Source organism: Equus caballus, chromosome 24 (genome assembly GCF_041296265.1).
Source record: "Equus caballus isolate H_3958 breed thoroughbred chromosome 24, TB-T2T, whole genome shotgun sequence".
Taxonomy (NCBI): Eukaryota; Metazoa; Chordata; class Mammalia; order Perissodactyla; family Equidae; genus Equus; species Equus caballus.
Genome location: NC_091707.1, coordinates 27,372,901 through 27,400,341, shown reverse-complemented (window position 1 = coordinate 27,400,341; position 27,441 = coordinate 27,372,901). Strand labels below are relative to the sequence as shown.

General features: G+C 42.7%; 1 protein-coding gene across 16 annotated transcripts in view; it reads right to left on the bottom strand.

Moving 5' to 3' along the window:
• Positions 1-27,441, bottom strand: part of RAD51B (RAD51 paralog B) — a 672,310-nt gene that overhangs the window by 256,250 nt on the left and 388,619 nt on the right. For all 16 annotated transcript variants that reach the window (XR_011432061.1, XR_011432060.1, XR_011432058.1 and 13 more), the window contains one exon: positions 16,963-17,059. Coding sequence is in view for 7 of the 16 variants with exons in the window: in XM_070249662.1 (XP_070105763.1) it covers positions 16,963-17,059 (97 nt within the window). In the remaining 9 variants the exon portion in view is untranslated. The remainder of the gene's footprint in view (positions 1-16,962; positions 17,060-27,441) is intronic.

Sequence of the window (27,441 nt, the reverse complement as noted above, 5' to 3'; positions counted from 1 at the left end):
AATGAAGGGTCTTGCTGTAAGAATAGCTTTCCCAGGCCATTAGCAAGATAATTCACTAAATAATCTGTTAACATTCTAAGAACTAAAAATGGAACACCAATCTTCAAGTGGCACAGGAACAACATAAAATAGAGTGATGTTGCATCAAAGATATGTTCATAGGCCTAATTGTTTAATAACCGGTATTATGACATGACAGCAAGGACCTTTTCCCTCTGTTTTATAAGCGCCTTCCCTCTTAGTCTTGTCTATAAGCTGAGATCAATGGCATCTTTTCCAATAGAAAGTGCATTTGGTTTCAATTCACTTTCATAACAACAGAGACTAACCCCTAACAAGATGGAGAACATTAAGCTCCATTGTTAAGGCTGAGCATGACTGACTTGGGTGGCAGAGAGCGAACAGTCTCTTCTCTGGAGAAGAAAATGCCTGTGGGTAGCAAATCTCATTCCCAAATAGCCTCCTTTCTTTTAAATGACAGGGAAAGAAAATCAAATAATCATCTCAAATCATAGAACTGGAAGGAACTTAAAAAAAATCATCATCTGACTCAGCCTCCTCTAGAAGGTTTTGTTTCTTAAGTAATTACATAAACCCCAAGGCGCTGTGGTTTCATAAGGTCTAAGGGCACAGCAAGGTTTTTTATAAATTATTTTAGTAAGCCCCTTCTAGAGTCTTTCATTATCTTAAATAATGAGAAAATGAATGAGATTCTTTAAGATTTGGCAGCTTTCAGATTTTACAGGTTGTTCAGTGGAAACGTAGGAATAGGATTCAAGTTGTACCCTTTTGGCAAAAGGAAATGCCCATGCCACTGGTTCATGTCTCAGACGATCAGAAACTCACCCTCCATCACTGTATTCTTATTCAGAAACACCCTGCCAGTTACATTCTCTTTTCTCTCACTGACAGAAAGGAAGGCATGTTGGACAAGCTAATACAATGGAAGAGCTCTGATGCACAGAATGTCCGAATGAAGGGTCCTTCCGAGGAAAAAAGAGAAAAAAACCCACCCAAATGGGGAATTATGTAATTCTACCCTTGATATCATTTAGAAAACAGCAGGGGGAAACATACCATCCACTGTATGTTCCTCGAGAACCTCCAATCAAGGGCTCTAGGCATTTAAAAACATGTTTCCTAGCTTCAGAATGTCTATAAATAAATTTAATAAGGATGAAAAAAAAATCACTGCATCATTTACAGTTCTCTCTCAACTCCAGCTGACAAAAATCCAGTCCAGATGTTTGTTTTGCAAGAACAACAGCAAGAGGGTGAACTTCAGTCCTGAGTACAAAAGCCCCAGAAGAAGGGGATGTGTTTGATGAGAGAAGGGACAGCAAGGTTGGCAGGGAGGGTGTGGACAAACCTGGCTTGATACTGATTTAACAAAAACACAGTAATTAATTTATTTTGTGTCTAAGAAATCCAGTTTATTAGCCTTTCCCCTGTCTCATCACCCCTTTCAAAGCCACAGGGGCTTGGCTAGTGAAGCCTGAAATGGTTGTTTCATAACCTTTGCTTTTAAATTAAACAAATGACCTCAGATTTTGGAGCAGTTGTTGACTCAGGGGAAAGTATGCCATTAAAAGTGTGCCAGAAGCAGATTTAATTGGTACAAGTCCCAAAAAGTGCTCGAAAGAGCACAGGCTTCCCGCATATAGATTTCAGGGAAATTACTCAAAGGCTGCTCAGCTTTGTCAGAATTTGAGATGTGAAACAAGGCAGCTGAAAGACTCCATATCAAAAGGGTAAATTCAATTCAGGAGATATTAATCTGATTACCTAAGTAAGGCTGTGAATCGGATATGCTCCATTGTGCGCTCTTGTTCAACCTGGACAGCTGGAGGAGCCAATAGCTTCCTTTTCCCTGCCATATAATTAAGTTTTAAGAGACGATCAAGTTACGGATACAAAGTTTTAAGAAATATTTCATTCAGGAGTGGCATTTACAGTGCTTGCCTGTTGCAAGAGACATTGTTCACTTTATTTCCTTGAGCCACGCTGGAGAGTGTGTGGATCAGGGCCTAGGGGCTTGGTGTTTGCGTTTCAGGCTACAATAAACGCCCTCTGTGCACCTGCCTGGAGGAAAAACCAGTCCAGCCGCCTCCCGAGACAAAAGAGCCCTGTCTTAAGTGCTGAAAACCCAGACGTGAACTGACCCTGTCAAATTCCAGCTAGAAAAAAAAATCAATTTTTTCATCCAATCCAAGAGAAGCTGTCATGTAGGTTTCTGGATTTCCTTTCTCATCCCCACTGAGTCTGAACAACAGTGATCTGTCAACAGAAGTCACCTCCTTTCTCAGGAGTCTCCTTGCCTTTCCAGATTCCTTTCCTGATGGCACAATCTGTTGTCCGGCACACCATAATCTGTCTTCCAGTGATCAACATACACTCTCCTGCTCTTTCTCCACCAGGCCCTTCCCACTGGAACCTCACTTTAGTCATTAAGGACATGCCTGTTCATCCTCCCAAGGAGACAGCATTACCAGCTTATGTGTTGTCAAAGATTTCCTGAATACACACTTAACACAAACTCCAGGTACACTTAGAATTGCAAGAATGTTTATCAGTAGGCAATAGATCTTATAGTTCCTCCATGCCCATATGGTTCCCGATGCCAGGTGGTCATACTGGGTCACATATACCAATCTTAGATGACTTCTCCTGGGAGAGCTCTTCAGCTTGGGCTTGTTCTAATTCATATCTAGAATCAATCGTGCTAGTCTCAGCTGATTTGTGCATTCTCATGAAGAAAAACTGATTTCTCACAAAATTTGAAACCCAGCTAGACGAGGTTTATTTGTGAATTTGTGAAGAACCAGAGCCATGGACAACTTTACCCCAGGTCACAGATGAATAAACTAAGGAGGGCAAGGCAATTACACCAACTTGAGAGTGCAACTTGGTTATAAAACCAGAAAAGGATCCCTGAATTGCAATCTCCTACTTCTCTAAGTCAATCCTGAGGAGAGGACAAACTTAATTAAATGATGATTTTGATACTTAAAACTGCCATAGATAATAAGGCTTTAGCTGAAAACCATTTTTGAATATATTTGGTGATGAACAGCTAAACTTTTAAGGGTTAACAGCTTCCTCAAGGTTGCTTCAATAGCTTCTCCAAACTCTAGCCCCGAGGGGCAGAGAAAACAGATGATCAGTACAGGAAAGCCAGGTTCCCTAACATGACCATTCCAGCAGGATGTGCTTAATTGTTTGTGTCTGGAGAGAGCATAGAAACCAAGTGCAGTTTATCTGATTTGGTGCTCATTAAACAGCTGGCCAAGAAAAATAGTCACCCGCCACAGGTGCTAAGCTACATTGAGCTACCTTGGCCAGCCTGGAGAGTTCCCAGTGAAACATGGGGCTGATATACAGCCTGCCGCTTTATGAGTGGGTCCAACTCAGTGATGGAGGTTGTCTGTTGGCTGAAATCCAGGACCCAACATACACTGACTCACGAAGACTGATCAAGAAGTCCACCTTCGTTCTGTCCTGATGTCCTAAGATGGTGGCCCAAGGCACCACAAGGTCACAATGATCTCTCCTTTCCTTGGGTGCCACTGACATTAAAAATCTGCCTCCCTCATTCTGGCAATTCACTAGGGGCTGTGCTGTAGTGTGACATTAACTGTTTGATGTGTGTAGACCTCATATTCTGGCTTTTCCTTATTTTCTTATCTTTTCCTATCCTAACCACTGTAGTGTCACACATACAGCCAGTTTAGATGTAAGGTTTAGCTTCCTCACAGTATGCAGGAATTCTAGGGTTCCAACCAGACAAGGGTGGTGAAGTTGAATTAGCCTTTATGTTCTAGAAGGTAGAGGCCAAGCCTGAGACTGTTCGTTACCCTTGAACACCCAGCAAGCATTTCACACCATAGATGCTCCATAGGTGAAAGAATGAACGATTGAAAGACTGGAGCCAATGCCCAAGTTTTGGGTTCACTCTCACTCTTCTTGGGACAGTAAAGAGCTCTGCAATGAAAACAAGGAAAGGAGAAATTTGAACTGTCCTCATGACATCAGTGGCAGGCATACATATGATGACTCACTGGGATGTGGGAAGAAAATATTAGAACCTATCTCATTTTTTTAAAATCTCTATTTCTGATGTATTTCATATAACTTATTATATAGTAGCACTATATTTTACAGATAACAGTTTTATATATTTTGGGGTAATATGCTCAAAAATGATGGGTTGTAGATTAAAAAAATGTGAAGATCTCTGTTCCAGATAGCCAATAGAATATAACAGTGACAAAGGGATACGCCAAAACGAGGGGGAGGTCCAGCTTGGGGTTTGCTTTATTCATCTTTAAAGCTAAACGGAGAAGCCTGTCTGAAGCTTGAAAGAGAAAATACCACCTTGCCCTTTGAAGAAGCAAACTTTGCAGGCATCGCCTGATGTAACCCCCTATATATGTGGCTGAGGGAACTGAGGCCCAGAGAAGTTAACCGACTTGCTCAAAACAACACAGATGGTTTGTGGCAGAGCTGGCCCTGGAACACAGGTCTACTAATTCCAAATGCAGTGCTTTATCTGCTGGTAAAACACACTGCTTCTCTAATGCCTGTCTGTAAAGAGATTTCGGGGTGTGGACAAAGAAATGCCACGATTATTATGTTGAAGCACGGAGCCCTCTCAACTCTGGCAATGACTGAAATACATGATCATAAGCTGTCTGAGGTATTAACGTCTTGTAGAGCTGAGTGTAGCATACTGGTCAAGAGCACAGGCCCTGAGCCAGACTCTCTAGGTTCAAATCCCAACTAATCACCAGTCAGGTGATCATCAGCAAGCTATGTAAACGCTCTGTGTCTGTTTCTTTGTTTGTAAAATGGGGGTAATACTTGAACCCCACAAAGCTGTTGAGAGTTTTCAAGCTTAGTATAGTGCCTGACACATAATAGGCACTCAATATTATTATTATAATCACTAACAAAAGGAACATAAAACATGTATTTATTTCCATAGTGCTGTTTATTACTTTAAATCACTTGCTATTTTCTCTACCTAGCAAAGAATTACAGATAGGCATTTCTAACTATATGGACCTTGATAAATGGAGGGCTCACCTGATGCTGCTCAGAAGCCTAGTGCACCAAAGAAATCTCTCCCAGGTTGATGAGGTGGGAAATCCAAACCAGACCTGGCCACCCAGACTTTAGAATGGGTAAGCTTATTATCAAGTTCCCACTGCCTAAGAAATTTAGGGCTATCCCCACCCAAAAGTGATTCCCCTCAAAAAGAACAAAGTCCAAGTTCTCTAGTTTCATCTCCATCCGCCTAATCTATAAACTGCTGCCTGAGAAATCTCTTTGAACCACAAAATGATCCTATCACTTCCCTGTTTCAGTAGCTCCCCATCATCCTCAGGAAAGAATTCACATGACTAGCACGGGGTACAAGACCTTTCATAATCTGGCCCCTGCCTTTCTCTACAGAACAATCTCTCACCACTCCCCTCCATGCTGGCCATCACGGACCTCCCACGGGTCTGTCTCCCTGGGCACCCTACCTCTAGTCCATGACAGGGACCTTTCCCTTGGCCAGGAGCATTTTCCCCTCTTCTTTCTCCTCTTGGGAACCACTACTGATCCTTCAAGACCCAGCTCAAGTGTCTCCTCCCTGAAAAGCCTTCCTAGAGAGCTATCATCCCCAAACTAGCACTGCTCTGTGCTTGCCCAGGAAATCCAGAACCTAGAGCCCTCATGGCACACTTTGTGTACTCACCCACCATGATTCCCCAACCACCTGACTGTGAGCTTCCCAAAGGGCAGGGGCGGTAGCTTTTATCTCTGTATCCCTCATATCTGCCTAGCACAGGACCTAGTAGGTAGCAGGTACTAATAAATATCCTTATTGTAAATCAGATTGAACAACTTCAGTCACCACTCTCATGCGAATGTGAGAGATTTCTCCTTCAAAAGCAGAGCTATTAGACTCCTGGTCTTTCCTTTCTGACACTTTCCCTGTGCTGCCTGTTGTTATTTATCACACACAGTCAGTATAGATACATAGTTAAAGCTGACTGCACTCAGAAGGATTTTTGGAATACACATGATATATCGGTGAGAAAAATCACAATGGCAGTTTCATGCTTCCTTTAGGTAAATATAGGTCTAAAGCTTTACATAATTCTTTGATTGCCCCCTTGTAGTTATAGGTGCTCATTTATTCATCAAATATATATTGAGTAACTACTATTACCAAGCACTATTCTAGGTCTGGGGCTCTAGTAGTGAACAAGAGAGACAAAGACTCCTGACCTCAAGGATCTTACATTCTAATGACCCTAAGATAGCATTTTCTTGCTGATTTATCTTAATTTTGTGCTATGACATCAACGTGCAACCTATTTCCCTTGGTTCCAGTCTGGTCTCTGGAGGAGCAAGGAGTGTTCTTCCTGGCTGGGCCTTGGATCCACTCCTTGGGCTCTGGCAGCCACTTACTCATGCTTGTTTCCTGGGCTCTACCTTTAAAGATGGCCAATTATTTACTCTATCTCTGGTCTAGGCTCTCTTGGGGGTATATTTCCTTGTCATTCAACTCGGAAGCAGTTTATTTTGGCACTTTTCTAGCCTCCTTTATCTATATATGATATTTAAAAACAAAAAGTTTCCCTCTTTAATCCTTGGCCCACTGGAGTATCATCCATCCTCTACGGCTGGAAGTAATGCTCCCAGGAACTTAGATTCTTGTAGCTGCTTTTATGGGCCTATTAGATAGATGCATGGTTAAGAAAATCAACATCAGAACCTAAAAAGGCCTCACTGTCTTCTATTAAAACACAGGAACCCCTCCCCAAGACACACACACATTTGTACTTAACCCATAAAAGGGAGATCCTCTCTTGAGAGTAGAAAGTAATTTTGCCCCAGCATATCATAAATTATGGAAAGGATGCAACTTACAGATATAGAGTTCTCCGCTGCACATACTTCAGTCATCCAGCTGCCATCTTGGCTTCTCTGGCTTCTCTTGTCTTAAGCAGTGGTACATGATGGCTGACCATGGGACACAATCTGTGCTAATGTGTCTGTCATATGTCCCTGAATAGGAGGTGACTTATACACAGGTAACTTTAGGCCTCATATCTCATCAGATAATAATTGTTTAGAGTACGTAGTGGATTCCAGATAAAGAGAACAGACCTCTTTTTCCCCTGAAGAGATAGTCTAGAGCTGACTGTGGGTATAAGGAAAAGTAGATCAAAGTGTAGGCAGATGGCTATGTGAGACTAGAAAGAAAATGTTTTCAAATTTTTTTTAAAAATCCAGCATATTGGCTTGAAGGCATGGACTAGCAATGGGTAGATAATATCAAAAATTTGATCTGGAAGAAGGGGAGGATGCTGAGAATGGACATGACTGATGGGATTGATACACAGACAAACTTAGCAAACTTACTAATAATATCTGCTCAGTTGGACAAAGTCCTTCAACTAGAGATTATGTTGGGGTACTCACTTCACAGGTACTCCCTTCTAAAGGAATCTGCCCTTCATGCATATCCCCTTATAAGGGAAAAATGTCCCTTATCCACGGACCCTACTGAAAGGAAAGGTGTACTGGTCACGTTCTTTACTATATGACTTCTTGGTCATGCTCGATTGGACCAAAGGACAACCCATCCTCAGAATTAACAGGTGTAAAAGTAAATTGGGCCAACTAGATCATAAGGTCAAGGGTCAGTGCCATGGAAAGCCAAGGCAGATGTGAGAAGAATGAAGAGAATGACCTAAGTTTCAAACTTTGCAACTCCCAAGTGATCTGGCTATATTTTAATTTCTATTTACACATAGCCATGAGAATCCCAGTTATGTCCTTATAGAAGAACTTAGTGGATAAAAATGTAAGTTCTGAAGCCAGACTCCCTAGGTTGGAATTCTGGTTCTGCCAGTAATTGTATTGCTTTCTAAGCTTCAGTTCCTTCATCTATAAAATAGGATAATGATTACCATCCACCTCAGAGGGTTGTTGTGAGGATTAAATGCCATAATGGATGAACAATGCCAGGCACACAATATATAGTCCATAAATGTTAGCTACTGTTATTAATAGGCGTGATTTTTTTAAAGCAAACTTCAGTGGCTTTCTGTTTCTTGTTACCAAAAGAGCCCTGAAACAGTCTAGTAACTACTCTATCCCAGAGCTGAGGCAAAGCCTGCAGAAAACACCACTAGTGACTCAATGGAGGCATATGGCTACCATGAGTCCTGATGGTACCCTTTCTACATGCCTATCTCCCCTCTCAGGGTATTGTCTCCTTGAGAGCTCAGATGGAGACACATTCATCTTGGTACTTTTGGTGCCTAACACAGATAAGAGACTCAATGAATAAAGCAGTAGCTCTCAAACTGTGGTCCCTAGACCAGCAGTATCAACAACTCCTGAGAATTTGTTAGAAATGCAAATTCTGTGACCCCTCCCCAGACTGACTGAAACTCTGGGAATGGGAGCCCAGCAATGCGTGTATTAATAACCCCTCTAGGTGAGAGAACCACTGGAACAAAGGTTCTGGTAGGGAAACACAACCACCCCACATCCTTGACTAAAGAACAGCCCTACTCTATCTGGGCAGATCATCCATCTTCTTTGATTGAGCACATGGCTTTGGGAGGGATGCACATGGAACTATAAGGGAGGAGGAGAAACATTCCTAGCCAGTCAAATAAGCCTCATCAATCATGTTGATCAAGGAAATGATGTGTTGCCAATGGATTATCTTCACATTCTTCTCACAGGGGCTTCAGGAAAAATCATAAACTCCTTAACATGGCATGCCAGATGTCCATGATCTACACTGACCACTTCCCAAGTTTCATCCCTTGCCATTCTCCTACACGTCCCCTGCACTCCCAGTCAAAGGAGTGGTTGGCAATTCTTTAAATGACCATGCCCTTGCCATCTTTGGTAATGATATATCCTCCATCAGAATGTCATTCTTCCATCTCTGTATCCTCAGCACTAAGTATACTCCTGGTGCATAATGGGTGCCACATTTCCCTAAACATTTGGTGAGTTCACCATTTCCTTACCTCTAATCTCTCCATCCCTAAGCCATCCTACACATGTCATCTAGATAGTCTTCAGAGTGCACAGCTATGATCATTTTAGCATAAAATTTAAATTCAGTCTGGCATTCAAAGTTTGGCTCCAACTTACCTCTAGATTTATTATACATGATCTCCCTACATTTACCCCAAGCCCCAGGCAAATGGGGCTCCTCTGTCCCCTTCCCAACATATCCTGCATTGCCCTACAACACAGATTCCATATTTATTGAGTACCCTCTAGGAACTAGTGGATACAGGAGTAGTCAAGACAAAGTTCTTGTCCTTAAGGAGATTATATGAAAGCAAAGGAGGCAGACAATAAACCCATAAACAAATAAATTTATAATACAAGGTCAGGCAGTGATAAGGGCAATGAAGAAAAACTAAAGTAGGTTTAGGGGATAGATAAGGATGGGATGGGGGTAAGGGTTCCATCTTAGATAGAGAGGTGAAAGACGACTTCTCTGAGAAGATGACACTTGAGCAAGACTGAATGCAGTGAGAGAGCAGACCAAAGGAGGATCTGGACAAGTGCTCCAGTCAGTGGGAACAGCTAGAGCAAAAGCCCAGCAGCAGAAACACTAGTGAGTTTGAGAACAAGAGAGTGGGCTGTGTGGCTAGAACAGACTTTGAGAGGGGGAAAATGACAGAAGATATGGGCAGACATGGCCCATTTGAACTTAATGCCTTAGTTTATAGCATTTCCTGATCTTTATTCCTCTCTGCCTATTGAAATCTTACCCAACTCTTGAGGCCTGTTACATCTTCCTCCCTGGACCCTTCAAATTCTCCTCTGCTGAAAGAGATGGTTCCTCTTCCTAAATCCTGGAGGCTTTGGTGCACACCAGACTTGTCTGAAAACACCACACACATTCTACTTAATACTGTTTTCCTTCAGAATTATTCTCAAACCACATCGTAAATATCTTAAGGACAGGGACCAAACCTTGCTCTTGTCTGAATTTCCTGTAACATTAAGATAGTCCATGTAGTAGGGGCCCTACCACTCATGAAATCATCAGGTTGAAAGCCACCTGAAGGTTTCTTCATCTAGCCAAAAAGTTTTTTTTGGAGGGACCATAGCTCTAAAACTATGCTAATATGTGCAGGAATGCAGTTAATGCATAGGAAATGTCAGTATGACTGAATGAAATACAGTTTAATCCAACTAGTATTTATTGAGTGGCTTACCAAAAAAGTGAAGAAGAGCAAAGCCCTCCAAGAGATTGGAACCCAGGTCAGAGCTCAGCTGGACTATCCTTGGGCCAGATGCCTTTGTCAGACCTTGTTACAATCCTCCCCAAATCCTAGTAAACATCACAAATGCATTCTGAAAGTTTTTCATGCCACATTACAACACAAACTAAGTTATGCCCCAGGTACCACTCCTAGACACCAGGCCTTCTTCCCTGCTTTATGATCTTTGACCTAGAGGCCTCTGGTGTTTGGTAGAGAATTCTCTTCAATCATGGTAGACAAGCAAGGATCTCCTCTCAGAGAACCTTCCAACTTGAAGCCCTCTGGAATCACACTACCTCTTGGCATCCCATTCCCTGGGCTTTTGGCCCCATCATCTCTGTAGTTCAAGCAACTGACAAAACTGGCTTTGGTTCTCTCATCCCTTCTGCCTTCATGACACTGAGATGTTAACAGGAACATGTGCAGATATGGGAAATTAGCCAGTCAATCCAAAACGGTGAAGAGGTCTGAGGGTAAGGGAAAAATACTTTCAAAACATCTAGCTCAGCCCTCCCACGAACCACCTCAAAAACTGCTTCCCAAAGAAAACTCTCTGGCTCTCACCTAATCGAATCTTAATGCACCTCATGCTTCAAATGTGTCTTTCTCTGGCAACCTATCGCTAGCAAAACAGAGCTCCTGACCAAGAAGCACTTCCTGGTGGTTGACTTCAACGTTCTCTTTCTCCTTTGATCCCTCAGCTGTGGCTCTATTGCCCCCGGCCGCCCGGCTGAAACTCCTCAACGAGTTCTCCTCCCTTTTGAGATTTACAGCTTTGAGACATGCGTAGGCTGTGCCCAACCCTCTCAGCTCTAGTTGCCCCCACCTCACATAATATTTAGGCTTTCTTTAGCTGAACACCACAGGTTCTTGGTGCTTTTCATCTTTTTCTATAAATTAGGCCTTTCATGGCATCTGAACAGTTGCTGGAAGTAATATACACCCAGCTTAGTGCCATAGATTCTTGAAAACTAGGGAGAGTGGAGCGTGGGTAGGTGTGTGTCCCCTTGTGAATAGAAGCATGTGAAGTTGTGTGTGTTGATATATGTCTGTGGCTTTGGAATCAAAAATTGAAAGGTCACCAGGACACAAACATTTTAATCCAAAACTCACTCCTAAGAGGCAGCGGTGTCCAAATCGAGGATTTCACAGGAGGGGCTGTGACTTCTATTCCGGGCACCACCACCTCTCACTTACTGTGTGGCCTTTGAGCAATTCCCTTCTCTCCTTCATGCTTCAGTTGTTTGAGGTGGATTAAGTGATTCATCATTTGAAGACATTTTAAAATAGTATGGAAATGCTAATGTTAACAATGTTGATCATAGTTGTTAATATTAACTTTGCAGTCACATGGTCACACTTTATGTTTTCAAAGCACTAATTATCGTCAACTGCACCATACCCCTGAGAGGTGGATTTTTAAAGCTGCTCCACTCGTATTCATTTATACATGGTCTTACCCAAACCAAGGAACATGTCGTTTGGGGTTGGGCTGTGGAGGGCCTTGGAGCTAAAGTGTGGAGAGAGTTCTGCTAACTTGACCAACCCAGCCCAAAGTTTGTGGTTAATGGATTACAAATTTGGGTAATGCTGGACAATAAATTACAACTACAATAATAAAGCTGAAAGGACACACAATTTAAGCAGAAACACCAGTGTTTTTTATCGGAAATGAAAGAAACCATTGATCATAGCAACTGTCTGAGATTAGCAGGGAGCCACATTTTCAAACATCCTGCAGTAAATCCAGAGCAGATCCAGCTGGAAAGCAAGAGTGGAAATAAAACTTGAAAATTCATACCACGCTTTGAAGTCGGCTTCTTTCACAACCTTGAGTCCCTGATTCGCCCTAACCATTCTGAGCTGTTCTTGCTTGTTGAATTTATTTTAAGAGACACAAGCCACGTACTTGCATATAATCTTTCAAATGGACTCCAGCTTTTTGCAGGGATGGTTTGTTTGAGAATGTGAATCCCCAAAATACTTTCTCGTGCACATGAAATCAGCCATCAATTCAACCAGAATAAAAAGGCTTCCAATACTAAAACTAGGAACCATTCTTGGTTTTAGTAAGTACTGCTTTTTCTCTTGTGTTCTTTCCTTGACCCATCCATGCACTTTTAGTTTTTAAGTGCTATTATCTACCAAAAACTATGAATGTAGATAAAAGTATCCTAACATGCCAGATGCTGGGAATGCCAGAATGGCAGTTTAATAATGTCTTCCTTTCTATGAAGCCTTCTGGGGCTCTGAAATGGGCTGTGTCACCACACTGAAGTAACTGCTACTAAATCATCAGAGGAAAGAAAGCCAATGGTCTATGTTGAGCAGAGCATCAACCTTGCACAGGGCCCACTGTCCCCTGTACATCAACCTCACCTACCAACTGTGCCCAGGTAGACAGGGGCTTAGCAAGTCCTTCTGCTCAAATCCCAGTTGACTTCAGAATAGGATATGGTGTCTTAGGCCAGATGGACCGTTAGATCCCTTCTTTACTGATCACTATGGGGAAAAGGGATATTCCCTATGACTGAGATCCCATCATCCTTAGTGTCTTCTATGACCACCAGGAAGAATTGGCAAGGGTATCCAAGAAACATGTCCTTGGCCACGGAACAGTCACAATAACCTAGTCACTAACCAGTCACTGAACTCTGTAATAACCAAGATGCCTGAGTTTCCATCAACAAAACAAAAAACTAAAGCAGAAAATACTTTGACTCACAGAGCCTGGTTGAGAACAAAGTAGATTATAAAACCAAAAATCCTACTTTCTGCCCTTAGGTTGACAGTATAACTTTGGTCAATTTGCATGAGTCTTGAAAGTTTCATTCTCCCAACTGAACGAAATAATGTTTGTGAAAGGCAGGCTGAAAATTGACAGGCACACTGCACGTATGAGGAGTTAACTAAATAGAGAAAATTCAATTTGCTCTCTCATTCCTTCTCAAGACACAGAGCCATGGGGCAAGAGCAATGCTGGGAAAGTCCTTGGCCTTTGGGGTCCACTTATCCCTTCTTTGGCTCTCCTGCCTGGGAGCTCAACAATTCAACAGTGGAATGAAACCTCAATGAAGGGAATCACACCGTGGACCCAAGCGGTGAACATGGGTCTACATAATCCAAGCAACAACCCAGCCACAAATTTAATAAGGAAAAAAATCCAGCAACACAAAAACAAAGAACTCTCAACTTTACAAACTCTGGGAGGGCAACAGCTGGTCAGCCGAGATTAAAGGAGCGTGAGAGAGCGCCTCCCCATCTCCTGACTTCTCCTCCCCCAGAGAGGTCCCTGCAGCCAGCCGGGGCTCGTTTTTATAACCCTGTGCAGATGACCTTGTTCCAGCTAAGATAGGGGCTCTTTTGATCTCAGCAGGGGGATGCTCTGGGTCTGCAGCTGGCAGATATTAATAGTACAGGATCCACTGGGGTGGAAGAGATCTCTCAGTTGGGCCAGGTCACTTGAATTCCCTGTTCTGTGTTAGAGCAGAAGGGACTTCGTTTCCCCAAATCAGCCCCTGCTGGGTACTTCTCTCAGGTCAACTCAGATCATTTTATCACTGGCTGCTCTTGGCCACTTGTTCTCACCCCACAACTGTTTTCAAGGGAGCACTGTTTAAGCAGCACCCTCTGCTCTGCAGCTGAAAGCTATTAGGGGACAGGTGAACCCTGAGCTCACCCCATCACAGTGTGTTTCTCACTCTCACTGGTTTGTACACACTACTTCTCGTGTACACATTTGTGTGGGAGAGAGGCAGAGAGAGCAAGAGACAGACAGACAAGACCAGAGTGTTTAGAGTGAGAAAGAGATAGCAATATGGGGAGAGGAGGCTGTTATAGTTATGCCAAAGCATCAGTACTAAGATTTCTGAAGATCCTTTCCATCATGTTTAATCTAGGACCACAGGTCATGCTTCCTACTCTGTAATCAGAATTTTAAAACCCCATCAATGAGTGAATGTTCCTGATCTTCAGACTCACATCATGAGCTTACAATGTTAGAGTTAGAAGAGACTTCAGCAATCTCATATGCAGCTAACTTGTCATTTAGCAGAAAAAAAACAGGCCCAAAGTGATTAAAAGACCTGCCCAAGATCACAGAGCTAGTAACACAATGGCAAAGCTGATACAACAAATGCTTGAAACAACAACAAAGCAATTGATACATATTAATCATAGCAACATTAACACCATTGTAATGATCTGAATAGGTATAAATCTTTGAAGACATTTGTCCCACTTTAATTCACTAGTAAGGAACTTCATTACAGACTTAGGGAAAAATATTTCTATAGCTTCTTTACCTGCTCAGTTACATATGGAAAAGATCCAGAAAAATCCACTATTTCCATTCTATCTTGGATTTCATAATAAGAAAAAGGTGTCTAAGGATGAGCTGGTAATTCTCCCCTCGCCATGAACATGACATTTCCTTGAAGTGATAACACTGGAGCCCCAAAGCAATTTCCCCTGTATCTGTTTTACTCCTCTTCTTTGCTTAAGATAAACCAGGAAGGCAAGACAAAGCAAGCTACTATTATTTATTGGTTTTCAAACAAGGAAACAAGCTCAGGAAACATTCCTCAGAGCTGAATAAATATGTGTGTGTGTGAAATAATTAGAACAACAATTTCTAATGATGTTCACAGGTGCTTTATGTGATTCTCATGGTTACTGTTCTTACAAAGTATTTACTATGGTATTTGTTCAGCATTTATTTACAGCCTACTATGTACCCAGAACTTTGCTAGTCACTCAGGCACAACAGGGATACAAAACGAAGACAACTTAGTTTGTCTTTAAAAAAATCTACCCATCGGGTTGGGAAACCATGAAAAGTTAAATTAATTTTTCTAGACCTTTTCTTTATATAGCTGAGCAGGGAGAGGGACCACAGAGAAGGAAGAGAGAGTGAGACCAACATGAACTGGAACAGGCAAGGAGGTTTTGTGGAAGAGGTGGTCTTGAAATAAACCTTGAAGCAGTGGGAGGATTTGGGAAGAAAAGAAGCGGTAGAAGTGAAAAAGGGAAATGCTTTTCTAGATAGGGAGAGCTGTCTCTGCAGAGGCTTGGAGGCAGGAGTGGGGAGCTGCCGGCAGAAAGTTGGCACGCTTGGTGTAGGAGCTTCACCCGAGGTAGTAGTGAGAACTGAAGTTGAACAGGAAGGAAAGGACAGCCTACAGAGAGTCAAGAAGCACCAGCTTTATCTAGTGGTGTTTTGGAAACTGATCCATGCAAAAGAAAAGAAAAAACCCTGATGTTTAGCATTTGCTGATTTCCATGGTATAAATACTTCTACTCTGGCTGATTTCAAGCTAACAAACCACAAATTTCTGAATATTTTAGAATTGGCTTATTGATTTTAGCCCACTCTCAGAAAATGGGCTGAAACAATTCCAAGATTTCTGAGTAGAAGAGTGACACAGCAAAAGGAAGCCAGACTGGGGAAGTTTAGTCTGGAAGTGGCAGAATGGAAATGATAGAGGCTGGCGCTGGGAAGACTATTTTGGAATTTATTAAAATAATCCAGTTGTGAGTTTAGTAAGTCAGCTGATCACAATACAAACGACAAAAAAGAGGACAGAGGAAAGATATGTTCGGAAAGAAGAACCAAGAAGCCTTGATGATGAAAGAAGTGTAAGGATGGAGAAAGAGTCAATGATTCTGGTTTTCAGTCCACATGATGGGGGAGTGGTAAAGCATCATTGAATGTGGAAATAAGGTACACAGAGCATTTTATAATTTTCATAAATAAGTAATTAGTTTTCACTCTGAAAACCACCACCGAGAAGCAGGAGAAGTAGGGGTGGGGTCCTTGCAATTTGTGAGACCATAAACGTAGGTCGACTGATGGAAAACCACCTAGGCAGCCAGGAGCCTTGCTAGGCCTAGAAGGTCCATATATCCCATCATGAATAGTTCTCAGAAAATGCAAAGTGCAGACGCGCCTGGAACAGCTATGCACATCTACCCAGGCCCACAGCATTCTGCCCTGAAAGAAGTTAGACTACAACTAGCAGAACTCAGAAATGTCAAGTAAGAACTTCAATAAAACCAGAAACCACCGACCGGCTCAGTGGTGTAATTCCCCTTGCTACGTAAACCAGAGCCAGCCTGACCTTTGCTCGCATGGGAGGGTGGAGAAAATTTTGCAGATTTACCAATGTGGAGAGTTTTTAATCTTTCTGTAAAGCTGCTTGGGAATGCCATGTCTCCAGCACATGATACTGGTGTACTCTTTAAGCCAGTCCAAACGTACCCAGCACAAACTAAAGGCTAAATTGCTATGAGACCACCAGTAAAGCCAACCTTTGAGCATCTGCCTCAAAAACAAAGTCATTTAGCAGTCTACCAGCCCGCATACTAAAGACCCAAAACATCCTAAGAGGAGCAAAAAGCCTCCAGCTGGATGTGATAGATGCTTGTAAGGATGACTCCCTCAGGTGGAAAAGGAAGCTCACTTTATAGAGACAGGGCAAGGGACTCTCCAAATATACGGGATCAGACTCTGGGAAAGGTGGTCAAGCCCAAATCCCCAGGCTCCAGCTGGGTTCACTGGTCAGGGCCTGTTAGCTGTGTCTCCCAGCTCTCAACAGGGAGGCCTTGGGCTGCCTGTCAGTGTCAAGTTTCAGCCCCTCTAGGACAGATCTCTTACCTTCAGACGGGGACAAATCATCAGCTGGAGACACCAGGTCTGCCTGAGAAGCTGGGGCTCCACTCAGATGGGTGGTAATTTGATTCGTCAAGATAACCTGTGAACAGACAGGGAGAAGGTGGGGGGAAGGGAAAAGAGAGAAGACCAAATTAATTATTAGAGCCATCAAAAGACACACTGTGGTTTAGGAGAAGGCTGAGAAGTACACAGGTAGGAAAACCCCAGCTCTGACTTTCATCAATTTTGTCTTCAGGCCAGGAGAGCTGGCAAAGCCTATAGGTCATTCAAAACACAGAAAACTGAGGAAACAGGCTGACTTTTTTCAGAGCTTAAACCACTAATCAATTCTTCCTAAATGCTGAGTAAACTGGAACTAAGAGGTGTTGACATATTAGCTGAATAACAGAAGGCAACGCAGAGAATTAAGATGCATATGTACACATTTTATCAAACTTTAATTTTTAAGATTATACCCACAACCCAAGATACTGCTAGTGCTGAATAAAAGCAATAATTTAAAATTTGGATGCCTGTGGCTTCTTCCCTTGTTAACTCAAAAGTCAGAGTTTTATTTCCAAATTTGTGAAATTGGAATAAGACTCATCTCTAAAGGAATAACATTCTTCTTTTAAATTAGTCAAATTCTAACAAAAGAATTCCAAAGTCTCACTATGTATTTAAAAAAAGACAAAATAATATAATCCTATCTATACAAAATGAAGTTCATAACATTTAAAATTCCTAAAAAGGACTCTAAAATTGCCTAATTCACGTGGTCCACTGCCATATAATATTTTCCCATTTGGTTTATCAAGAAACTATTCTTTTCCTTAAAAATCCTCATTTATAAAATTTATTGTTTAGAAATGTAAAAGAAGGATAAAATACAGATTCTCTTCTGGAAAATTGCAACATGACTAACAGCAATCTTCTCCCAAGGTTTGGGTATTCCCACCATGGGTAGAAGCTGTGAGTATCTTGGTCCCTCTGAGGAAATGTCCCTTCTAAAAAGGGTACTAGGCATTTAGTGCCTGGAATAGGCATCTAGCTGGACTGTCTTGGTCTACCCCGATGGTCAGCTATGGTTTTGTTGCTATCCTGATTTGAATGGAAATGGGAATTGTCTCCATTCTTTATCGTCCAGCTTTTCAGCCACACCTCTGTTGCTCTCTCTGGAATGGACCAGTGACACGTTATAAATCCTATACTAACGGCAGCTTAATTGAGGGCTGAGAGGGGAACACGATGGCAAGGTCAGGTAAAGAAACGAAGCACTCTATCACCCAAGACAACCTTTCCAAGGTCTCTGTGTGTCAAGCAGGCTCGTGAGTCTCCAGCTGCTCTGTAGTGATGACCAGATAATATAGCATTCCGCTGAGTATTTGCTAATCTTATCCCCCATATTCTTTTGTATTGATACTTTTCATCTGGACTGGTAAGAATCACTATGTCTTCCGTTAAAATGGCTTTACATGGTCAAGTAACAGCTTAGTCTTTTAAGAAACACATCATTCATGTCCAGGAGCATGAATAAGGAATTATGTTTATTTCTCTCCATAAGATATAGGATTTGGAGTTCAGTAAAACTGGGTTCAAATTCCGACCCTGACACTGTGAACCTTGAGAAAGTTACTTAAACCTTTGAGTTTCATTTGTTCATAGGTAAAATGACACCTATCTTATAGAATTGTTATGAGAATTAAATGAGATAATCAATGTAAGGTACTTAACCTAGTGTCTGGCCCATAGTAAATATTCAATAAATGGAAGCCATCGTTATTATTATTTCCTTCAAAATGATGCTATATAGGTCAATACCTTAGCATATGCCACATGCTTCAGACTCTTCTAAAAGACGACTTGGTGAGAATGAACACAATTCTAATGATATAGTAACAGTAATGAGAAAAAGACATTACTGAATACCTACCATGCAAAGCACCTCACCCTGCGCAGGGGGGAAAATGAGAGTAAAGCACTGTGTGTCTTCTCTAGAAACTTGTAAGTTAAAGAAAAGGCATTTACTAAAATGTTCAGACCACTTTTTCTCAATTTTATTACTATTTCACTGGTCCTATAATGGAAACTTGCGCTGAGATGATGGTTTTATTGTACAGAACCAACAAAATGATACCCTGCAGAGCCTAAAGCCAAACTACAGATGTACCTCAAAAGATACCCAGACCATTTCCACTTTCAATGGAAGAGGAGATGGAGAAAAAAACATTTTCACTCTCCAATGGCAAGAGAACAGTCTCCTGCGTGGTTTTGTTAACAACCCTCTGCCTCGTTCTTACGAGTCTGAAAGCCAAATCACGGAAGGGATACACAGCAACCAATGGGGCTGCTAATCACATGATCTTTCGGAATTGTTGTGGTTTTCCAAATCCCTGTTCAGCAAAACGATAGAATGGAAACATTTCCAAATAGCACCGATTACAAACCAGCACGACTGGAGCAGAAGGCTATAGATGCGTTGTCTCTGGGGCAATGTGGGGGCTTGAAAACTACACTCTCAGAATAACATAAAATACTATTACACATTATAAACAGGGCCTTAATGCTATCTGGCTTCTGAAAATGAGTTCTGACTGACCCTTCAGAGGGGCTTTCCTGCTGCTTTGCTCCATTAGAAAGACTGGGGTTTCTGATGCGTGGTATTAATTTGTGCAAGAGCAGTTTGCACAGTGATGAGGGTGAGGGCTTTGGAATCAGACAGATCTGAGTTCAGATCCTATGTTCTACCACTTACTAGCTCTGTGACATCAGGCAAGTTTCATAATCTCTCTCTCTGCGAATGATAATACTTAACTCACAGGGTTTTGAGGATTAAATTGGATAATGCATGCAAAATCCTTAGCATAGTGCCCGGCCAATGGTAAACCTTAAATGTTAGCTCCCATCTGTGTCTTTAGTTCTCCTTTGCTGATTTGTACCTTGCTTGTTTAGATAGAAAACCCACGCCTGATTCCCTTTTGTACAGTATATAACCCACTGCTGACAAAAAACAAATATTTGCTATTGGTATGTTCAAAAAAGCAGTAAAAATTTAATTGAAAGCACTTCTGCTACTTTTGCCATCTCTCTAAAAGTATGACATTTAAAATATACAACATACCACCACTACAATCAATTATAGATCCCAAAGCTAGAGAGGGACTCAGACTAAGAGGAAGATACATATTTTTTTGATGGTCATAATTACATCTGAAGCCAGGAGGAGACGCAATCCAACTTCAAGTTTACTCTTCAGGCAGGAGAACACCATCCAGCCACTGGGGGGAACAGGACACCCTATAGGTTGTATAAAGGAACTATTGTCTCCACTCAACCTTATATATATGAGAAGACCACTTACTCCCAGGGCTTCCTTACACCACCCTCTTGGGTGTAGGATGCTGCAGGTACACTTGAATAGGAAGTGGCCCCTCATACCACATCACATAGACTTGAGTCTTATTTTCAGTCTTCCTCATCCAAGGCAAAATGAAGGGGGGATTTTTCTCTCTTCAAAGATCATGCCCCTGGGTTCTAAGTTTTCCCTTGCACTATCTAACTTCTCTAAATGCCTCCTACTCAACCCTTCTGTTCAGCACCTATGCTCAGCTTAAGGGAACAATGAGGCTCTCTAAAGAAGAAGAAACTTCAGGGTATGATTCATAAATAATCCAATAGGTCCTGCTTTCACAGACAGCAGGACTTATAAGCTAGAGAAAAAGAGACAGAAAGACAGGAACCAGGCAAAGACCAGATGAACTAGTAAGGCCGATGGGTGGGAATGAATGCCATCTTGGTAGAAGGCAGAGGGTCCTGAGGATGAAAAACCAACCAGCACACAACAAAAATATATAGCTCATTTCCACTAAGTATCAAAAAGGTAGCTTAAGAGAGAAATTACCTGGAGACAAGAGGGTAGGAGGGTAGGAGCAGATGGTCAGAAGAACCATCAGCCCCAAGGCTCAGAGGACTGGTGAGCTGGAGTCCACTGACCAACTGAGCCTGACTCTCCACTAGTCTCTGCGTTCAGTGTGGACCACCTGCCTTCAGTTGACCCATCTTCCTTCAGCTAGGCTATAATTAGACTATATTTAGGCTGTAGCCACATCCCACTCACGCCTCCTGCTCCTGGTCCAGAATACATTCTGCCCTAAGGGGTCACCGTGTGTGTCTAGTCTGATCCACCTTATATTGAAGCATTATAGAAGTATCTTTGCTGGGGTCTCCATCAGTAGCCACTTAGTATATTCAAGTCCACTGTGACTACTGGAAAATGGTGGCCAGAAGAGAAAATGGGACAGCCCTGGAGAAATCAGAGTGTCAGGCCTAAAGGCACAGCCTTTGATGGAAAAATCTCCTTTTATTTGACTCTTGGAAGGTGACAGAGAAGAGGGAGTTTGTGGTCAGCCAGGAATAGGTTGGAATAGTATATCTGGCCCTGTTTGGTCAGCAGAAGAGATATTCATGGTCAGGAAAACAATAACAACATTCACAGTTCAGGTTGTTTTTTTAAGGACTTAAGAATATAGCAGATGCCCTTATTCAGCTTTCTGTAGGGGCAGGTGAGAGGCAAGTTTTGTGGGAATCTCTACCTTCTACAGAGTGAACTAGAATCACCTGCCTGAGATCAATAGCTCAGATAAGAAAAGGGTGTTCAGGCCTCCTAGCCCACGTTCCTTCCTAAGGCAGTGCCAGGCAGAGGAGAGGAGAGAGAGAAACTCAGCCCAGATCCCTGGACGGGTGGCTTCTCTAGGCCTTGACGTCCTGGTCTAGAGAATCTGATCTATAGAAGTAATGATCACAGGAATCTAATGTCCAGAAATACATTAAAAGATTATCAAAATGCTACAGTGTAACAAGCCCAATCTTGTGACAAGTGTCCTTTTAGACTCTAATGCTAATAAATAACCATAAGCCAAGTAGGCAAGTAGCTTCAGCTTCTTCAAAAAGTGTCAAGCATTTGAGGCAACCCTAGCCGAATTCTGCCAGACTTTTTGGTGGTTTTCAGTGGCCCCAGATGCATGTGGCTTGTCATTTCCAAAGCCCACAGGGGGTATGGAAACTAAAGGTCTTCATAGAACTCGTGTCTTTGTGCAACAGAGTTGAAGGGGTAGGCTGGGCAAGAGGAATCGTGAGGCAACCTCAGGCATCTCGGGGGCATACCTATGCCCATAAAAACAGCCACTTCCTCCTCTCACCCACCCCCTGCCAGAAACCTGCTACAATCTGACATAGAGAATCAGAGAAGTTTCAAAATTACTTTAACTGGGCCTGCAGGGCTTGGGGCAACGATGATCCTGATTCTTACAGCTCCCAAACAGACAGGCAGCCGGCTGGATAACCCGGCCAGCCAGAGCAGGACACCATCTGAGGGACAGAGAGAGACTGTGGCGGCTGGCTCTACTCACAAACCGCCTGCCTGCTGCTGAATCTAGCACTCTCAAAATCACAGGGCTCTGCTTTTCATCGGCTCTGAAGGCATAGTTAATTTTTTCTCTTTTTGTATTAAAATTGATCTATCTGCTTAAGGTATACTTTTAACCAACGTTACTTTTGGTATCTAAAATGATCCTAACTGCAAGATATGACAGCAATTGAGCTTCTCTATCCAAGCAGAGGCCTCGGAAAAGTCAGCTAACTTGGATAAAATCTGAGTTTTAATCCTGCCTCTGTTAAGGGTTGCTGAATGCCTTGCTTTTAAGGAGACGGAGGCCGGAATTTTCCTGTGAGAAATTGTTAAGGTTCATTGAGTCCTTTCATCACCAAGGCTTGAGAGAAAGGCCCTGGAGTGGTTTTCACCACACTCTCCTCTTGCATCCCAACCATGACGGTGTCTGCCCCCAACCCATCTGCTGTATAGGAGCTGAGAGAGAGAGAGAAATGGGGGGGTGGGGGGGGGGGTGGCAAGAGGCCGAGGGAGGCTGGGCGGGAGTGTCCTGCGTTCAGTATAGGAAGGAACAGGGTAAGTCCCCTCAAAGGCAGGCCTAGAGCAGACTCACCCCTCCCCTGACAATTCCCCATCCCACTCCCCCGTCACTTCCAGCCTTGAAAAGAGATATCCAATATTTGTTGTGAGGAATGTCAGACCAAATATTTTGGAGTTTAAGTGTCACAAATCTGGTTTTGCTATTCACTGGCTTAGTTTTGCCCAGATCTGGAAAATCAGAAATCATTCCATTATGAAAAAAAATCATTTTTCTTTAGCTTCAGCCCAGAGAATATCAACTGTCAGTTTAGAATAAAGAACTGACAAAGTTTTAGTATTCCAGCGTGCTATTTCCATCTTGCAGATTTGCGTGACAATTGTTTTCTGGGAAAATCTGAAAGGCTATGGGGGATTTTCCTTTCGAAATATTTGTGGTAAAAGGATCAAACTTTAATTTGGCTTGAAGAAAACACTGTTGTGGGAGTCAGGCAGCCTGCCTTTTATTTCTGGCTCTGTCACTAACCTGCTGTGCAATTCTGGGAAATGCTCCTAACCTCTCTGTACCTAAGTGTTGAGTCCACAAAAGATCCGAAGAAAATGAACATATTATGAACGTAAATGTGGCAGGTGGCTATGAAACACATTATATATTTCAATTTGCATTAGTGTTAGTATTGAACTTAAAATGTCACCATTACCCTTGATTCTCATCATCTTCAACCTTAAGAAATCCATCCTACACAGAACCAATCGGCAGAGGCTGAGGAAGAGAGGAGGGAGAAAAGAATGAAGGAGACAACTTTGAATAATTTTGTGTTTACGGTGAGAATACTTTCAATCTTGATAAAATTCACAACTTTTACTATCAACGTGAAGGGAAAAAATCTCTCTTGTAGATTTCACTGTGAAATTCACAGGCAAAGCTAGAGAAACCCTTGGCCTTGGAGGAGAGTCCCTACAGAAGACACTGGTCAGTATGAGACAATGCAGATGGAGGAAGAGAAAAGAACCTCCTCAACTGGGTGCACACACACACACACACTCAATTGCAAAACGACTGATAATAATACTGCTTCCAACTCATTTTAGCCATTGCCTTGACCACTGAGTTCTCAGGAAATGTACTGAGGTAGAACTGCGCCTGCCACTTGGCCAAAATAAATGTACAAGAAAATCATGCAGCACCGTAGGATGGCTTTCTCCTCGGCCTACTTCTCTCGTGGTGCACACGCAAGGGGATGCGGTGGAAACCCTGGGCAGCCAGCTCTTGTGTCGTAGATGTAGGCGTGAAGAGCTCCGGTTCCACTGTCAGCATGCTGTTCCACTGGCCCCGATGAGGCTGAGGTTAACACGTGTTGATTCCGGGTCTCAGATGGGGCGACAGTTGTAATGAAGCCACAAACAGCAGGCTGGTGTGTTGTTTCCACCTTCAGCCCAACCTCGGCGGCATCCTGTCAGTGATCTGGGGCCCAGTGCAGGAAATAACATGCACTATTGGTGAACTACAACAGTGCACTCACAGTGGCCTCAAGTGGTACATTTGCCAACTGTGTGCTATTCTGCAGTTAGCACGGGACCCAAAAAGTCTCTGGCCAGCCCAGGCTTGGAAAAGAATAGGGCCAACTGTCAGAAGACTCTCAGGTTCACAGACATGGAAGAAACCTCCTTCCCAGCCTTCTCTGCACTGTACACTTCCTGTGGCTGAGCTGCTTTTTTGTGAGGTTTGTTTGGTTGTCTTCGCCCACTCCCTTGCTGCCCACCAAGCCTCACAGAAAGGCAGGGGAAGTGAATTTCCAGCAGCCCCCTGAGTTTCTGCTGACCTTTTAAGGTGTTTTTGTTACTTGATGGTGCTTTCTATTCACGTGTATGCCTGGGCTGTGGGGATTCCCCTCCCTTTGATTTGCAAGGAGGATTAGAAAGACACAGCTTTGTGATCAGTCCATCACAGACGGCTGCTATTAACTGGTTTCCCCTCCTTAGACTCATTTGAGATGAAGAAAACAGTTCTGTTGAGTCACTCATTCCCCAGGGGTCTAAAAAATATGGCTCTTGGGGGAGTCCAGCCTGATAACCACCAACTTTGTCTTCTTCAGGCCCAGCCACTCTTATGGTGGGTTACAGTGGGGACGAGCTGAAGCTCAGAGGGGCCTCTGGTCTCATCCAGCCTCTTGGAAACCTCCAAAGGGAGAGGAGCCAACACTGGTCTGACTCCTTGTATCTCTATGCCATTAAGGCAAATGACACCCTGACCAAGGGCTCTCCAAACTCAGTAACTGGATGAGTGCATCCAATTCTATCTCAGGAGTAAATCTGTGGCATAAAATGGGAGCAAAGGTCACTCACTGTCTATTCAAAAGGAGGTCAAAAGTTGTGCCTAGGAACAAATTTCCAAGGCAGCAGCCTCATCAGATATGCTTCTGAACAAAAACTATTTATTTGATGTCCTCAAGGAAGGGATATTGTGTAGGGTGTTATTTTAAAAAAGGCAGGGAGGGGTCGGGAGCTGAAGCAATGCTGTCTGTGTCCATACTTAAATAAATGACATCAATATAGACAAACAATAATAACCTACAGTTAAACAGAGTCAACGTAGGAGAGATACAAGAAGAACAGGCCCAGAACAAATACATTAAAATGGCTAAATATTTACATGGTAAGTAGGGGCGGGCTTCCTTCCACGGCAATGACCTTGGAGTAGAGATCTTCCATCACGGTCACCAATAAGCCAACTCCCAATCACATGCTATAGGTCCATAAAATGGATATCCTGGCCAAGGACAGATCACACTCAAGATGTAAGCCCTAATGCCAGATGACAAATAGTTTTTTAGCCTCCAATACCCACTCTGATGGATTGGAAATGGCCACCTGGAGGACTGCCTCAAGAGGAAATGTGAGGCTATGTCAAGCCTAGAGTTGCGAGAGGGGATGGTGAGACACATGTGCTATTAAACTTGCCCAATATAATTGCCCATGAGTGCCTATCTTGCAATTTTTCCTCCCTCATTTTCAGGTGGCTATCTTGTTCATGTCATTAACAAGAATAATGACGCATTTTACACGTGTATGATGCTGTATATTTTTCAGAGTATGTTCACAGAATGGTCTTAGCTGATCCTCACTACCCCATGAAGGATGCTGGAAGATAACTGGGGCGGCTGTTGCGTGTTAGGAGGGTGGGCTCTGAAGTCAGACTTCCTTGGGTTGCCATCTCAGCTCTACCACCTACTAGCTGTATCATTTCAAGTTGATTACATAATCTCTCTATGCCTGACTTTCTCCATCTGTATAATTGAGATGACAATCATGCCTATCGTGAGGATGAATGAGTTGGCATAAAAAGCACTTAAGACAGTGCTTAATATCTAGCAGGTGCCTAGCAAATATTAGCTTTTTACTTATTATTCTGTCCACTTCAGTTTTTCCAGTGGAAAAATTGAGGCTTGTGACATTCTCAGTTTATCTCTATTTCTCGTGGTTGACTCACTCTGGCTCTCATCCCCACCCCAAGAGCCCCAGTCTGAAATGTCTCCCCTACTCTTCTTTAAATTTCCATCTTGCTGGGGCCAGTTCATATCCCACCTCTTCCATGAAATCCTTCCTAACTATGCTAGCTGCAACCGATCCCTCAGTTCTTAATACTCCCACTTTAGAATCAGTACCAAGTAATCTAGTATGAGAATTTCTCTAATTACGTCATGTGTGTTATTCTTATCTTTCTACCTACAGTGTAAATGTTCTGAGATTTTGTGTTTCTGTATCCCTGTCCTCCTTCTACACGCGAGAGAGGACAAAGGAGGAAACTAAGGTTTCTTGAGCACTTCCTGTGTATCAGACCTTGCACCTAGTGCTTTACATACATTAGCTCATTTCATCCTCACACCCGAGTGAGGTAAACATTAGTATGCCAGTTTTGAAGAGGAGGAAACTGAGGTTCACAGAAGATGAACAATTTTCTGAGGCCGAAGAGCTAGCACGTGAAAGAGTCAGTTCAAACCAGGTCTGTCTGGCCCTCTAGCCTACATTGGTTCTACCACATGAAAGGTTCTCAACATGAAAACTCAGAGCCTTGTGGATATTTTTTGATTAATTTCTTCAGAGCAAGGCATGTGCTGATATCAGACTGACCAAGTTCCACAATGTTCGATGCAAAATGACATTTAAAAGAAAGCTGTACAAAATGTTTAAGAATCAGACAAACTTTTAGTAGCAAGAAGAAACCAACTGACTGTTAGAGTGCTGTTTGGTAGAGCTGGAAATATTGAGTCTGCAGGCCAGGGAGGAATCACGCTCCAGCAGGTATGGCAAAAGAAAGGATGCAGACTCTTGGATTCTATTTCTGTCTTGGCCACTAACCACGCTGCTAATATTTTCACTTCTGCTAAAATGTGATGAGATGAGTTTCAGAAGAAAGGTTGCCACATAAGAGCAGAATAAGAACAAGCAGTTAGCTGGTTAAACGTGGTAGAGCCACAAACAAAACTGGGTTCTGGAATAGGATTTCACAGCTGGGACAAAGTCCATTTGGGTATTTGTCTTTCTAGCTTCACTTCAAC